General features: G+C 36.9%; 1 protein-coding gene across 5 annotated transcripts in view; it reads right to left on the minus strand.

Annotated features, from left to right (window-relative positions):
* Positions 1 to 14,214, minus strand: part of ADAMTSL3 (ADAMTS like 3) — a 193,064-nt gene that overhangs the window by 157,855 nt on the left and 20,995 nt on the right. For all 5 annotated transcript variants that reach the window (XM_064456285.1, XM_064456287.1, XM_064456283.1 and 2 more), the window contains exon 3: positions 1,787 to 1,906. In XM_064456285.1, coding sequence (XP_064312355.1) covers positions 1,787 to 1,906 — 120 coding nt within the window. The remainder of the gene's footprint in view (positions 1 to 1,786; positions 1,907 to 14,214) is intronic.

The raw sequence follows: 14,214 nt of genomic DNA on the forward strand, positions 1-14,214 counted from the left end.
CAGGGGAGTAAACTAGAGATATAGATGAGTTCCTGTCTGCATTCAATGTATTTATATTTTTTAATAAATAATGCTTAAGGACTGAATTTCCTTTCAAAAGAAACTGCTACTAATACAGTTGCTTTTATTTTCAACATTCTGATGTTAGCACCATTTTCAGTTCCAACAATTCAAACTTAATTTTATACTGCTCACTGTCTGGGAAGAGCAGGCTTCAAAGCTGAATCACATTTGTGGAAGAACAGAAGCTGACCATATTCCACACCCAGTTCAGATCCCAATAGAATTAATGGAAAACTTTCCATCAAATTGATTTCAGCTCTATTCAGACTTCTGTATAGAGCTACGCTGGTATTTGAGGGTTGGGGGGGGCGGGGGGGGGTTGATTTCATTCATTTTTTAATCAGCTATGTGATTCACATAGTCCAAACACTCTATTCAAAGACTCAGACTATCTCTTTGTTATATCTGATTTCTCATCTTCTCTAAAATGTGCTCAATTTAATGGAAACTATTTTGATCAAAGTACATAAACTTTACAGTGTTTTCCAACTACTGTCATTAAATGCAGCCTGAGTTGCATCTTCCTGTCATGTAAGTTTTTGCTTTTCCAGGTGTATGGTTCAGGGGACATCTTATCGAAGTACCTTTTTTGTTGATAGTCAAGACCCTCTAGGGTAGAAAAAGTATGAATTTTCATAAACATATTTAAACTAAATTAAAATCATTTACAGTAGCTCTGCATGCTTTCTACTGTATCTTTTGTGCTTCCGTTTGTCTTCCTAAAAAGATACTGAGTCTAAAGCTTTAATAGACTCATCTCAGTTCTCTTCTCTTTAGAGTAGTGATGAGCAAACTATTTTTCTCAAAGTAGCTCCTGCAAGGAGACCATCTTTCAAAATAAAGCTGCCAATCACTTTGACAGAACCATACCTTGTGACTGCAGGGCAAGTTTGGCTCTTCTCTCAATTCTACAGGGAGTGTTTCCCAACAAATTCCCTCCTCTTACATTAAGAAATGTACTGTAAGTGTCTATGAATGTAATTCAGACAGTTTTGATGTGAAGTTCAACTGACTTCTGGAACACATTTTGTTATGAGTAAATTTCCACAGCATGCCACACATTTCCTAGGTTTACTTCAGATCTTTTGCCAAGATTAACAGCATTTCTTTCATGTTGCTTTCTTTACATTTATATCTATATTCCATGTTTAACATAATGTTTCTATGGGTCTGGAGAAAGCATTAGAGATCTTTAACTTTAAAATACATAATTTGTTGCTTTCTAAACACTCTGCTTCATCCATTATTACACTTTGCATTTGTTTGTTTATCATTCACTCAACCTTCCCTTCTGAAAACTTCATGAACTAATAAAGTGTGCTGACTTTTCACAAGCTGGGAAATGCAAGATCTGCCTTATACCGACTTATCCATGAAATAAAACCATTTAGGATAGCTCAAACAATTCACAGAAAGGACAACCTCTAGTTCTACATATTTTACAAAATAAATATAAACATCTATTAATACATCACTAAAACATTGTTGCTTTCATCTTTACTACATCCTATTACTCTTTTCCATATGTCATTTTGATCTATTATTTCTACAATTAAGTGCCTTAATTTTAATCTTATATAGTGTGATATTCAGTTTGCTATAAATTTGATATGTCTTCAGAAGATAACAGACACTTTGTATCTTAATTTGTTTCACAGTAATCTATATCTCAGAGTTACATGAATTTGACAATCTCTATCATTTTCACATATGGCATACTGACCTGGTCATCGTAACGGTAAGTGAGGAATTGTTCCCCCGTGGTATCCTCAAGAAAACTCCCCTGTGGAGAAAGTGCAAACTCAGGCAAGAAGTATGCACCTTGGGATTGCTCTGCTCTTGTCTGTAAGAGATTCAGAAAGGTCACATTACAGCTACTACAAACACAAGTCAGAATTTTAAAAAAAAAAAAAACCACTCTATGCATATAATTACAAAGACTAGACACAAACTTCTGGGGAAAAAAAAATGTTATGTGTTTTCAGGCAGTATTTCTGGGTGGATACTTTGCTACAGAGGTCTGTGATGAGGATATGCCAAATGCTTAAAGGGGTCCAAAACCAAACGAGATGCCTCAATAGCAGAATCATCTATTAAACAAAAAGATACTATATCTGGCTTATCAACTATCACTGCTGAAAGACACTGTGAAAACCATACTGGGAAAGCAACAGTAAGCTACACTTCCTTTTTCCTTACAGACTTCACTAGACAGTTACCTGCTGCTGTGAATAATGGGATTTTGATTAAATACAGTATATTTATTCTTACAGAAGGACATAGAATCATAGAATAACTCAGCTTGGCAGACACCTTGAGAGCTCATCTAGTCCAGCCTCCTCAAAGTAGGGTAGCCTATGAAGCCATGACACAGTGAATTATTTTCTTAGCCTGCAGGAAGATATTGACACAAAAAAGAAATCGGAAGGGCACAGGGAATGATTAGGGTGAACGCCAGGCAGTGGTCCATATTAGTTCTGTGCGCTATTCATAATTGGTGAAGAGCATTTCAGAACAGACTGGGAGAGGAAGCAGGGCCCATTTCAAGCTACAGAGGAGCTAATTCTGTCAGAATCAGAGTCAGTACCTCCAGCTGGGCTGTCTGATACCTGGGTCTTTATTAGACAAATGGCTTTTGCTTAACTGATCTATGGATGTTCACTAATCATAACACCTGAAATGTGCTAGACATGCTGAACACATGCTGGCTGAATACACTGTCATTGCATTGTAGATCTAAAGCATCCCAGATACACAGCAATTGTACTGCACAGACTTTTATGCCCTTATTCCTACTACACTGTAACTCTGCCCTGAGAAGCTAACTGGTTTGCATACTAGAGAAAATAAGCAATCATCTTTTGAATGCAGAATATTGAGTCCAGCTGTGGCAGGAGTGGAAAGGGCAAGGAGATGAAAATTACCTTCCAAGAGGTTGAAACCTGTCAGGCAGGAAAACAAGTCCTGAAATGTACAAGTTACTGCTGGACATTTCCCAATAAGCCAACTTAATAAGTGGGGTTTATTCAAACTGTTTGTTATATTTTGACATATACATAGTAATTTTACATGAAAGCTAGCAATTGCCATTGACCATTTTCCACACTGTTGACTAGAACTGTACCAAAAATAGTTGCATAATCTCAGTGCCAGATAAATAGAGATTTCAAAAGTAATCTACATAATTTACCCAGTTTGTGGTGGAAAAGGAAGGCAAGACCTTCTGAAGTTTCTCTTCTGCAGTAAGTTCACTTTCTGAAGCTCACAGCTTATCTCATAAGGAACAGATGACATGTCATTCACAGTAGGGGTCTGAAGAAGCTTACGTTGCTTTTGCTTACTCTGTTCTGCAAAGAAGAAGCTGTCAGCTTCTCAGACTGCAAACCCCATCGTTCATGACAGCATTAGATTAACATACTTGTTTTAAATCAAGCAATCCTCATATAAACTAGAAATAGCTTGCAAAGGACATGTCTAGACTAGGGTAAAAGGTCATATTTTAGCATGCAAGAATGAACAAGATTTTAAAGAGGATTTTTTCATCAGGCCTGCATACAAGTAACTCATATTCACATCATATTATCATGACATTTCTATAAAGTCTGTTATAGCAGTGGTCTCACTTGCACACTTTAGCCAACTGACTTTTTTATGGAGAATTAAATCATAAAATATGGAGAATAAATCTACATTTGATAACAATAGTTCCCCCGTAAAGCAACCAAGAGAGGTCCACAGTTATGCTTCATGCTGAATGCAAGCTGGCTGCAGCTGATGCAAACCTTAACATGTTAAGTATAACCCAGACATGAAGCTGGCTGACATAATTTGGCATTTTTCCACACTGGTTTCAATGGGCTATCGATAGATCCTGTGTGAGGCAATATGGCAATGATGTAATCCTATGATTTCAGCACAGGACTAATGGATGAGAGATAAGCATTCTAAATCTTGAGTGGCCTGGGTTAAAGTACTTAACATTTCTGCCTCAGTTTCCCCAGTGTAAAACAATTACAATACCAACTGACCTATATGAATGGTGTAAAGTTTAATTCATATTTGTAAAATACTTTAGAAAAGAATAGTGTTAAGTGCTAGCAATTTATAACAATATTTTTGACAGAGCTACCTAACTGACGCACAGGAGAGAACCCAAATTCCAATATCCAAATACCCTACCACACTTCTTAGATAAATGTATGTATCACACTGTTGCCTAATTTCCCATAAACAAATTTATCAGTAGGATAAGTAGCTAAACATCTAAAATAGGAAGTCTTTGGACATTCATCAGTATTATGCTTTGAACATAAAAGATTAAAATATTTGAAGCTGAGATAACAATTTAATAAATACGACATGAAAAACTAAGGGCTTCTTTCACACATATTCAATGTTCATATTAAAAGCTAATGAGCAACCAGCCACTGGAGAAGCAGAAGAATGCTTGCTAGATTAAGGCAAGCGAAATCTGGCTTCCAAGCATGGAAAAATTCAATGCAAAAGATGAATGTTTTATAAGTTTACACAGGAAGTTACAATGGAAACTGATCTGCTAGCTACAGCAATAGGTAATGCTACCTACCTAGTATAACTAAAGTAAGGAAGAATGTAGCAAAGCACTTAATTAAAAATAAAAATCTAAGAACACACTATGAGTTAACATGGCAAACCGATGTTGAAGCCAAGTAATTACAGCTGATAAACAACCCAAATCAGGATGTCCAGGTAAAAAAAAAAAGCAGCTTCAAATAACTCAAAGAACTCTTCTGTATCAACTAGTCAAAGAAGCAGAGAAACATTTCAAATAAGCTGTATGTGTCCAATGCACTTTCATTCATATATTGTAATGAACACAAAATGTACTGTTTCCACTTAGTCAACTTTATTCCCCACTGAGGAATCTACCAATGTTCCTTGTGAGGCTTTTATATTTCTATGGGCACTTTTGCTTAAACGTAATTCAAATTTCAACAGTCTGTTGGTTTATAGTATAATGGGATCATCTCTGAATGACTTAGCTAATCTGATATAAATTCACATTTTAAACTAAAGATTACAAGTGCAAGTTTCAGAAAACAATTACATTTCATGCTGGTGTTTTAAGTCTGTTCAATGGCCAGTTTAATGTTAATAGCTTTAAGTTAAACGTATCAAATTACAAGTACACTTAAGATTTAGAACAGGCATTTTAAACCAACTTTTATGATCTTCTTAAGGATATGAAGACAGTAGAAGGTGATAATGTAGCCAAACCAGATATAATAATAATCACTGCATAAAATTCATTGAAATCAATATACCAGGTAGCAAGGAGGTGTGTACTACCGTACTGACAAAGAAGAAAATTTATAAGTTGGAAACAGATTGGTGTTTGAAAATCTTTCCAGGTATCAGTTAATCAATACGTATAACTTATTAGTCAGAAACTGAAAAAAATAAGTTCTTCCATGCTACCTCATTCTACCTATGTGATCAAGGAGAACTACCCTGACAAGTAGATAATGTATGTAGGTTCTGGGAAGTGTAAAATGGTACTGTTCTTATCCAAAAGCTTATGCTCTGAGCACAACTTTGATCTCAGGTCGTGATTGTTGCCTTACTTGTCACTCCCCAACTAAGTGCTTAAAGACTAAATCATTCTTCCACTTCCAACTGCAGAAGACAAAATGAATAGCTTATATCCAAGCCTCTGGTTTTTAGATCTCCCTCCACCAAGAGTTGCATGTTGTCATTTTTACTGCTGCCCGATTTCATTCCTCTGTATAATACTCCGACTAGAAGCATCTGCCCGAGTTGAAGTTGTGGCATTTAAGGATTTTATATTTTATTTTATTACTGAAAGTAAGAGGGATGATTATTAAGTGTTTCCCGGCTAATGCTGACATTAGCAAGGAGCACAGCCGAGTAGGACTGAATCTGCAGATAAAAATGGTGTGCAGGACCGAGTGCCCGCATAAAGCATATGTGAAGGAGAGGGGCTTATTTTAATCTAGCTCTAGTCAACCCCATGGACTGAGTATCTCTTAGTGACTGAAGCACAGTAGGTATGGTGCTGGGGCACATCTTCTGGTTCAGTTTGACCCAAAAGGAATCCCATTAGCACACCCTGAAACCACTACCCAATGCAAACTACTTTAACTTTTTTTTTTCCCTTGACACCCAGGATTCATATTAACTATTGCCATCCAACTCACTTGTAATTATCAAATCACAGCAATTGTTAAAATGTAGAGTTTCCCTATGACAAAAAATTAGAAATATTAATCGCTGGTCATTCCTTCCAAGGTACAGGTTAACAATTTCATCCATGGATTTAAACTGTTATTGTAATTTCAGATAAATTTTAAAATGTAGTTTAGTCTAAAATTCATGGGGATCATTTGATACAAGGCTGTGACAAAGTTCAACCAAACTTCATAATAACATGCCACTATTCTATTTAATCAAAGCCACCAGGAGACTGGAAAGTAATTGTTCCATATTTATATATAAACAGCAGCAGCCTTAGAAAGTGAGCTTTCTGCAAAGTCTGAGTTGTGAAGGCCAGGAAGATGAGAAAACAGAGATGGACAGCCTCAAAGAAATTACTTGAACATAATTAGAAATACAACACTAATCTTCCAGGTACAGAGGAACTATTAATTTTAGAGTTCCTTGGCATGAAGAACCACTTTAAGAGAAAAATAAGAACTCTGCTCTTATGTACACTTCTTAATGCAAATCAGCATTATCTAGACTTAAGTCAGCCATTCCCTAACTAAGCCTGTGTGCTTGCTAAAATTGGGAGCATAATGTGGACAAACTGTTTTGTGTAATGAAGATGAAGAAAACTTCAAAATTATCTACCTTAAATGCCAAAGATTACAAAATACCACACTCTTCCTGGAACTCCCTGAATATCTTATTTTTAAAAGGAGGACCAGACAAAAGATAAAGGTCCAGTCACCTAAAGCTTTCTAGTTATGCACAACGGCACTATCCTGCCCAAAGTAAATTCTATTAAAAAGGACCAGCACAGTGAAGGCAGTTTGCTTCCCATAGTTTTGTGGCTTTTTTATTTGTTCTTGTTGGAAGGGGAAAATTGGGCAGAGTCTTGAGAGTGTTAGTTTCCAAAACTGCTCTTTTAGGGAAAAAGATGGGAAAAGCAGATAAAGTGAGAAAAACTATCTGCATTCTTAATGTGTTGTAAATACATGTTTGTCAGATTAATATGCATGGCAAGTCCAATCATATACCACAATGTGTGCCTTCCAATTTAATTCAAGTTAAGTATCTGTCTACTAAGCTGATGTAGCATATGATTTATGCCCCAGGGAAGTAATATACCAGCTAAGTAGCAGTTCAGTTTAATGGATTTTCAAGGACTTCAGTACAAAAATGTTAGATAGAGCACAGTACTCCAGCTTCATCACAACATGAAAAGCATGTTAGCAGAAAAACAATGTCACATTAACAGTTCAGAACTTCAGATTTCCAGAGCAAACAATCCTGATTAATAAATACCTTGCAAGACTCAGATTAGCTTTTGTCAATGGCCAAGATCTACAAAAACAACTTCCTAATGCTAGACGCTCTGAAACATTTAAGGTCCCTGCAAGTGAACTGAGTTTCCACAGAAGCTGCCAGCAGTTCAGCATTTCTGGAGACCAGGGCAATTATTTAATTATTAATATTAAACCAAGAGGCCAGCATTTCAAACCAGAATTAAACTATACACGTCATTTCTTCTAAAAAAAAGAAAAAGGACTCAGCTGAACTGATGAAAGCTAAGCACTTCTTCATAAAGAACCCAGAAACACTAAAAATTACTGTCAGATTTCATCAGGGAAGTCACAAGGTAGACGACAAGACAACCTGAAGGACTGAATCAAAAGTTCTTCCAGGGACAGGACTCAAGTGTGTGACTCAAGGATTTTTTTTATGTGGTGCATGCTCTGTATTAGTCAAAGGCAGACTTCAGACCTGTCTGAAGGTGTGAAGATGACTTTTCCTCTCATCTCTCATTCTAGATTTGTTTAGAACATGTAGAAATAAAGCAAGCTTGGGAAAACCTGCCTGTATATTAAGGATACATACAAAGATAAGTAAAAGGCAATTAGTAATTACTTTCTATTAGCCACCTATTTATGACACAGTAAAACACTGTCAGCAAGCAACTTAGAAATCGAAAGTTCACCCGTTGCTTGAATAGCATCTACTACTGAAAACTGAATTGAAGCTTTAACTACAATCATATTCACAACTGAAAGAAAGAAACTGCCTACAACATCTCTGCTGCTCAAACCGATCCCATCCTGCACCCATTCAAGCCCTAGGAGTCATTCCATTGACTTGAATGTAATTAAGATCATGTCATCAGAACAATAGTATTCAGTCTAAACGTTTTTTCATGCTGCAGGTTTGTACAATTTAAAGCCAAGACTGAACACAAGAAGGATAACGGAGATCATTTTGGTTTAAAATTAAGATACTACCTTTCAGTCTTTTCTATTCTATTTCTACCAGAATTTTTCTTTATTAAATGTAAATACATTTTCTTTGGCATAGCTTGGGCTGCAGGCTGAGATCAACAGATTTTGGAAATTTTTTTCTGTACATTCTAAAATGTATACTAGTGATTAAGCTTTTGGATATTTATCAACAGCTACTCCTGTCTTCTCTTGCTATGGTCTGGCTAAAAGATTAATCTATTTTCACAGAAAGGCTGCAGTAATATTTAGCCAAAATCTCATTTAGTTTCAAAACCCAGCTTAAATATCAACTATGTTTCATGTTTCCAAAAGAAATATGAACCCTGGAGTTTTCCTTCTTTCAGTGAAGCTGCTTCTAAACTCTGTGTTAGGCAGACTCTGCCTTCTTTCCGAAGGATTGATTTGATGTGCCTAATATTTGCTTTTAAATGACGTGCACCAGCAGACTGAAGTTGCTCCCAGTTATATCAATAACGAAGTTCCCACCAACATCCTTACCAGGGCCCAAATACATCTGCAGCAGGATGACATCCCTTCAGATATAACACTTAATATTAGGACTGTGAATAACACTAGATACTCAAGCTCTAGCTTTGCATAAGTAAGAGCCAAGGTGAAAAATACAGCACTCAGACAAGATGACCCTAGAGCAGTTCATTTCCAATTAACGTCAGAAAGTTAGTGACTGTGGATCAGATTTTGCTTTCAAAATATGCAAGGCCCAATTATTACCCTAAGTCTCTAGTTTAGCCTTGAGGGAACGGGCACAACAATATTTAGAGCCAACGTAAAAGCTATTTTACAGCATATGGATAAAACATATGCTATAAAATCTGGGTATTACTATTACCACTGAGAGTAGAGTTTCACATAAAGTGTACAAGACTATTCCTAAGAACAAGAAAAAAGGCCTGCAAAGATATGGATTTACCAGTAGGAAGAGAAGAAACTAGATAACAAAAAACCCCAGTCATTTTAATCCCTGTCCTCTGACATCCTGCCACAGTGGTGATACTACTTATATTCCCAGCTTAGTGGGATGTCTACTTTCTGTCTCCTTACAGATGCTGAGAAGCTGCATTAAGTACACCCGTGGTATCAGTGTTGAACGACTGAGAGGAGCTGGCAGTATGGTGAGGAGGGACTGTACCTGCTGTATGGAGGAAAAGGAATTAATTCTTGAACTCAGATCTCCTGTATGCACAGCTTGACGACTCCATCGCATTTTTCTGTTTCTTTACTTAGGTGTTTTATATAAAGGTCTTGTTCAACAACTTACCTGAAATAAAGCACTGGCTTATGATACCGTGAAATTCTAAAACTGGCTTTGAGTGGTGAAAGAAGATTCTTCTTGCATGTTCCCTGAGGCTTGGTGCTTTGAGGGCAGGGGAAGTGGTTGGGGGGTGTTTTGGGGCATTTGGTTGGTTGGTTGGTTATTTTGTTTTGGTTTGGTTTGGGGTTTTTTTTGTGTTTGTGTGTTTGTTTGTTTGTTTGTTTGAAGATTGAAGTTTTACCTAAATCCCCTTGACAAACACTCCTCTGTGCCTAAAACTGTGAAGGGGAAGGAACATCTTGTTAAAAAAATCTGGAAATGAGACTAAAAATACTATTTCATTAAAACCTTTTTTTTCAAGTCTTGCAAGCAAGACAGACATAGGTGACTGAAGTCTTTGAAAAGATTTTTTTATCCTTTCTTTCACCATATGTTCCACTATTCCAAACAAAACCCTCTTTTTATTCTTTATTTAGTAACCTAATTGGTAAAGTTGTTGTCATAAGTCAAGTCCTTTCAGCATTATTGGAGCATGTTCTCGTAGAACTATATCTCTTATTCACTGAAGGTTTCTCTAAGGGTCCTTATGATCTCTATAGAAAAAAAGAATATGCCACAAAAGTACTGTCAGCATCCTTAGCAAATAAACCAGGATAATCTGTAGCATTTTCTTTAAAGTTTTGTTCGAGTGTCCTTTATCATGAACACCATGTGGTGAAAGAATTTTTGCTAAACTGACGTGCTGCTAACAACTGAATGGACTAATTTGCAGGAAACAGACAATCTTGCTTATCTACGGACACAATTGCAGTTCCAGTAACATCCTGGAGGAGACTGAAAGCATTATGTTTGAGGAAGAGCAAATTTATTTACAAAAGGCAAGAAAGAAGCATAATTTAAAGCTATGTATCACTGTCAGTGTCAGTAGAATTGCAAAGCCCAACAAATCAACACATGCACTGAATGAAGATTCACGTTGCTTAAGGAGTAAAAGAAAGAACAAAATGAAATGAGAAAGGATATAGTGTGATTCCTTCACTGAGCAGTAGGAGCCTCTACCATGGAGGGGCAAGCAACACACCTTAGTAGCTTTGGCAGGCCACGCACTAACATAAACCTCGGGATTAATCAATAATAACACCAGAAAAATTGACGACTGCAGGCCACGTGAGAGGCTGTAGCAGGCTATGGGCTGCAGGTGTCTAATCCTTCACTAGTGAGACAAATAGCACCCAATAGGCTTGCAAGGGCAACATCTCCCTTTAATAAATTACTTCCTTCTCATCCCCTTCCTCAGTATCCAGACTGGAATTGCTCTAATAATGCTAAAAGTAAGGGTACAAGAAAGGTATGAATGCTCCTTAGTAACCAAGACTTGCATCTAAATGGGAAGCCTCCTGAAGGCAACATAATGCAAGAATTTTGGGGAGGTGAAACTTCATGGTGACATTTTGTAAGCAATTCAGCACAGTACTTGCAAAATGCCCCTTTTTTTCATTTGGCCACAGTGACACGTCACGCTGACGTGACTGCAGGACTCAGGATTTAAGGAACAATATCCTTAGGTAGATATGACCAACATTTCTACATGCAGGTTTAAACACACCAAGGAAGACAACACAGGTGGTTAGAAATTCATATATTTATATGTAAGCAAAATGGGACCTAGCACATTTTTGAGTACTGTAAAAAAAATGTGTTAGCCACTATCAAATAAGTAGGCTAATGGTGACAGAAAGTAGCATACAAGACTTTACACAATACTTAGTTCCTATACAGGATATTATGCAGAATTAGAAAATACATTTAGTTCTTATATACTACAGTATTACAGTACTATTCATCAAGAGATCTCATATGACTCAAAGTTGTCATTATCCTCATTTTACAATGGCTGCTCTCAGGAGAGTCTGGCTAAGAATGACATAGGACTCCTGACTCAGATTTTCCTGATTCTTTTTAATTTAAATTATAACCTTAATGTTATTAATGTTATGTTATGTTAGTGTGATTATTTGTATTTAATTTCCTTTTGAGTTTTTTCTTTAATAGTGATATAATTTGAACTGACATAGTAACATACTTTTCATATACTTCAGTTGAAATTGTGCCTAAGGGCAGTGAAATTCTCATCCATAAGCTGTGTAAGGAAAAAAACTCAGCACTCAGAAGGCAAACACCTGCTAGAAGTAGTGGCGGATCCAGATTTTTAAGAGAATTCCTGTTGCATAATGAAAACACAAAGAAGGGAAATGTGTGGGGCAATGGAATGGTATTAAAACCACGGCACTTAGGGGTAAAAAAGAATCCTAAACCACTATATACTTCAGAGGTAAATACTGAAGATCTTGACATTAAAGATGTTCTCAAGTGCAATAATAAACAGATACTTTTGTAATGTGGGGAAGGCTGAAGAGTGATTCTATCATGTATTGCAGGGCACTGCCATGACTTTCACTGCTAATGATAGGGGGTTTTCTCCCTGCCCTCAATCTCAGTACATCTGCTTCTGATTCAGGTGGCAGGGGAAAATTGGCAAGTATGCAGCCCAAAAAAAAGCCTGCCCTAGCATTAGTAGTATTTCTTCATTGCATAAGGTTTACACAATGTTGTCATCAACAACAGCATGGTGTTTATCATGAACTGATCAGGTAGATTAAATGTATGCAATTGCTCTGCTACTGTAAATGACTACAAATTGTCATAACAGAAATAGACCTGGAAACAGGCAAACTCTCAGCCACCAAGAACTCGAATAATTTCTCAATAAGAAAATACATCTTTTGTGCAACTATTTTGATGATCAAAACTCAAGTAGGAGAACCAAAAGAGCATGCAATAAAGCAACTTTGACAGATTAGGAAGACAGAAAGTTTCTGACAGTCAACATCTACCATCAAAAAACTTCTCAATGAATGAAGCCCTCAGAGTCCTGTAAATACCATATAAACAGGTCTAATGCAGTAATATGAAGAATAAGGAGGCAAGATTCCTCTTCAGAGATGAGTCAAATCAGTTTGCTGTAGAATACATAAATATCCCTCTAAAAAAGAATATACTTATGTCATACACACAAAGGTCACTCAGCTATATTAAAATAACTAAAACTAAAATAACACAAGACCCAAGAACAATCTTTATTGCTCAGTGGTGTTTGCTGACCTACTTCAGTGGCTTCCACAACGACTAAATACACGTAGATAAGGCTGTGTAAAGGCTTGTGCAGGTACAGATTAACAGAGCAAAATTGCTCACGTAAACAGAGAACTGACCTCAGTGGCACCAGAACTTCTCTTGTACATTCCAAAGGCACTAATATGACCTGCACAATACCACCCACAGAACTGGATGAGGAAATCTCTGCAGCAAATTCATCACTTCTTTTAAAAATAGGAAACATTTTCTAAAAGATCCAGTCAGTTTAGAGTGTATCAAGGAAAAGGGAATATAATATAAACATTATTTCTACATTTAATTACCTTCTTCTCTAAAATTCTGTATATTTTTGCTCTGAATTTGCCTAGATTCTGATCTAGGCCTTTGTATGGGCCTGTAGGGGTTTTTTTGTGCTATATTACACTGTCCTTTATTATCAGAAATAACTTTATCCCTTTTCTTCAAACAAAATGGGAAGGTGGTGTGTGGTGGCCTACCAGCACCCACAAATGACCAGAATACTTATAAACACACTCCTGGTACTGCCGTCCTGTGGAATAGGAGATCTTGGGCTGACACTGTTCTTCACCCACCTTCTTCAGCAGAGCACTGAGAACACCTGCTACCATCTTGTCAACATATCTTCAAAGAGGGGCCAGAGCAGCAGGGTGTCCCAAAATTATAGTTAAAGACAGACCACCCTGAATAAGAGTGTAAATAATCAAAATGGTTCTTCTCCCTGTTACCTCTAGCTGATGAATCCTTTCTCACCTGAAAGGAATTAGACTGTAGAGAATGCCACAGCCAGATGTTCACTCTCCAGCTAACATGATTTACAACATCTCAGCACATGAATGTGTCTAACACATGGTGAGGAAAACATGATTTTTCCACTGTTAGTTTTCCACCACTTTGATAATTTTAGTGATGTTAACCCAGTTCTTCATCTACTCTTCTTTCTCCATTGCAATAAGACCTATTGTAGGGTTTACAGGCTGAGTAGCCTAGCACACTGACTCGGTCAGGCACATACTCACAATAAGGAAGCATTTAAATGGTCATGGCTCGGCTGTAGGAATGTTGGTTTAATGCTATTAAATAAGGCACATGAGGTGAATGCCTTTCAGCCAAGCGCCCTCCACTTGTGCACACCTGTTTCAGCATGATTTTAAGAATTCCCGAAAGAAACTGTTCACAGCACGCAGTCTCTAAGTCTCAAAATTTTTTTGCAAATACTCTAGAGCTTTT

Source organism: Phalacrocorax carbo, chromosome 7, assembly GCF_963921805.1.
Source record: "Phalacrocorax carbo chromosome 7, bPhaCar2.1, whole genome shotgun sequence".
In the NCBI taxonomy this organism is placed as follows: Eukaryota; Metazoa; Chordata; class Aves; order Suliformes; family Phalacrocoracidae; genus Phalacrocorax; species Phalacrocorax carbo.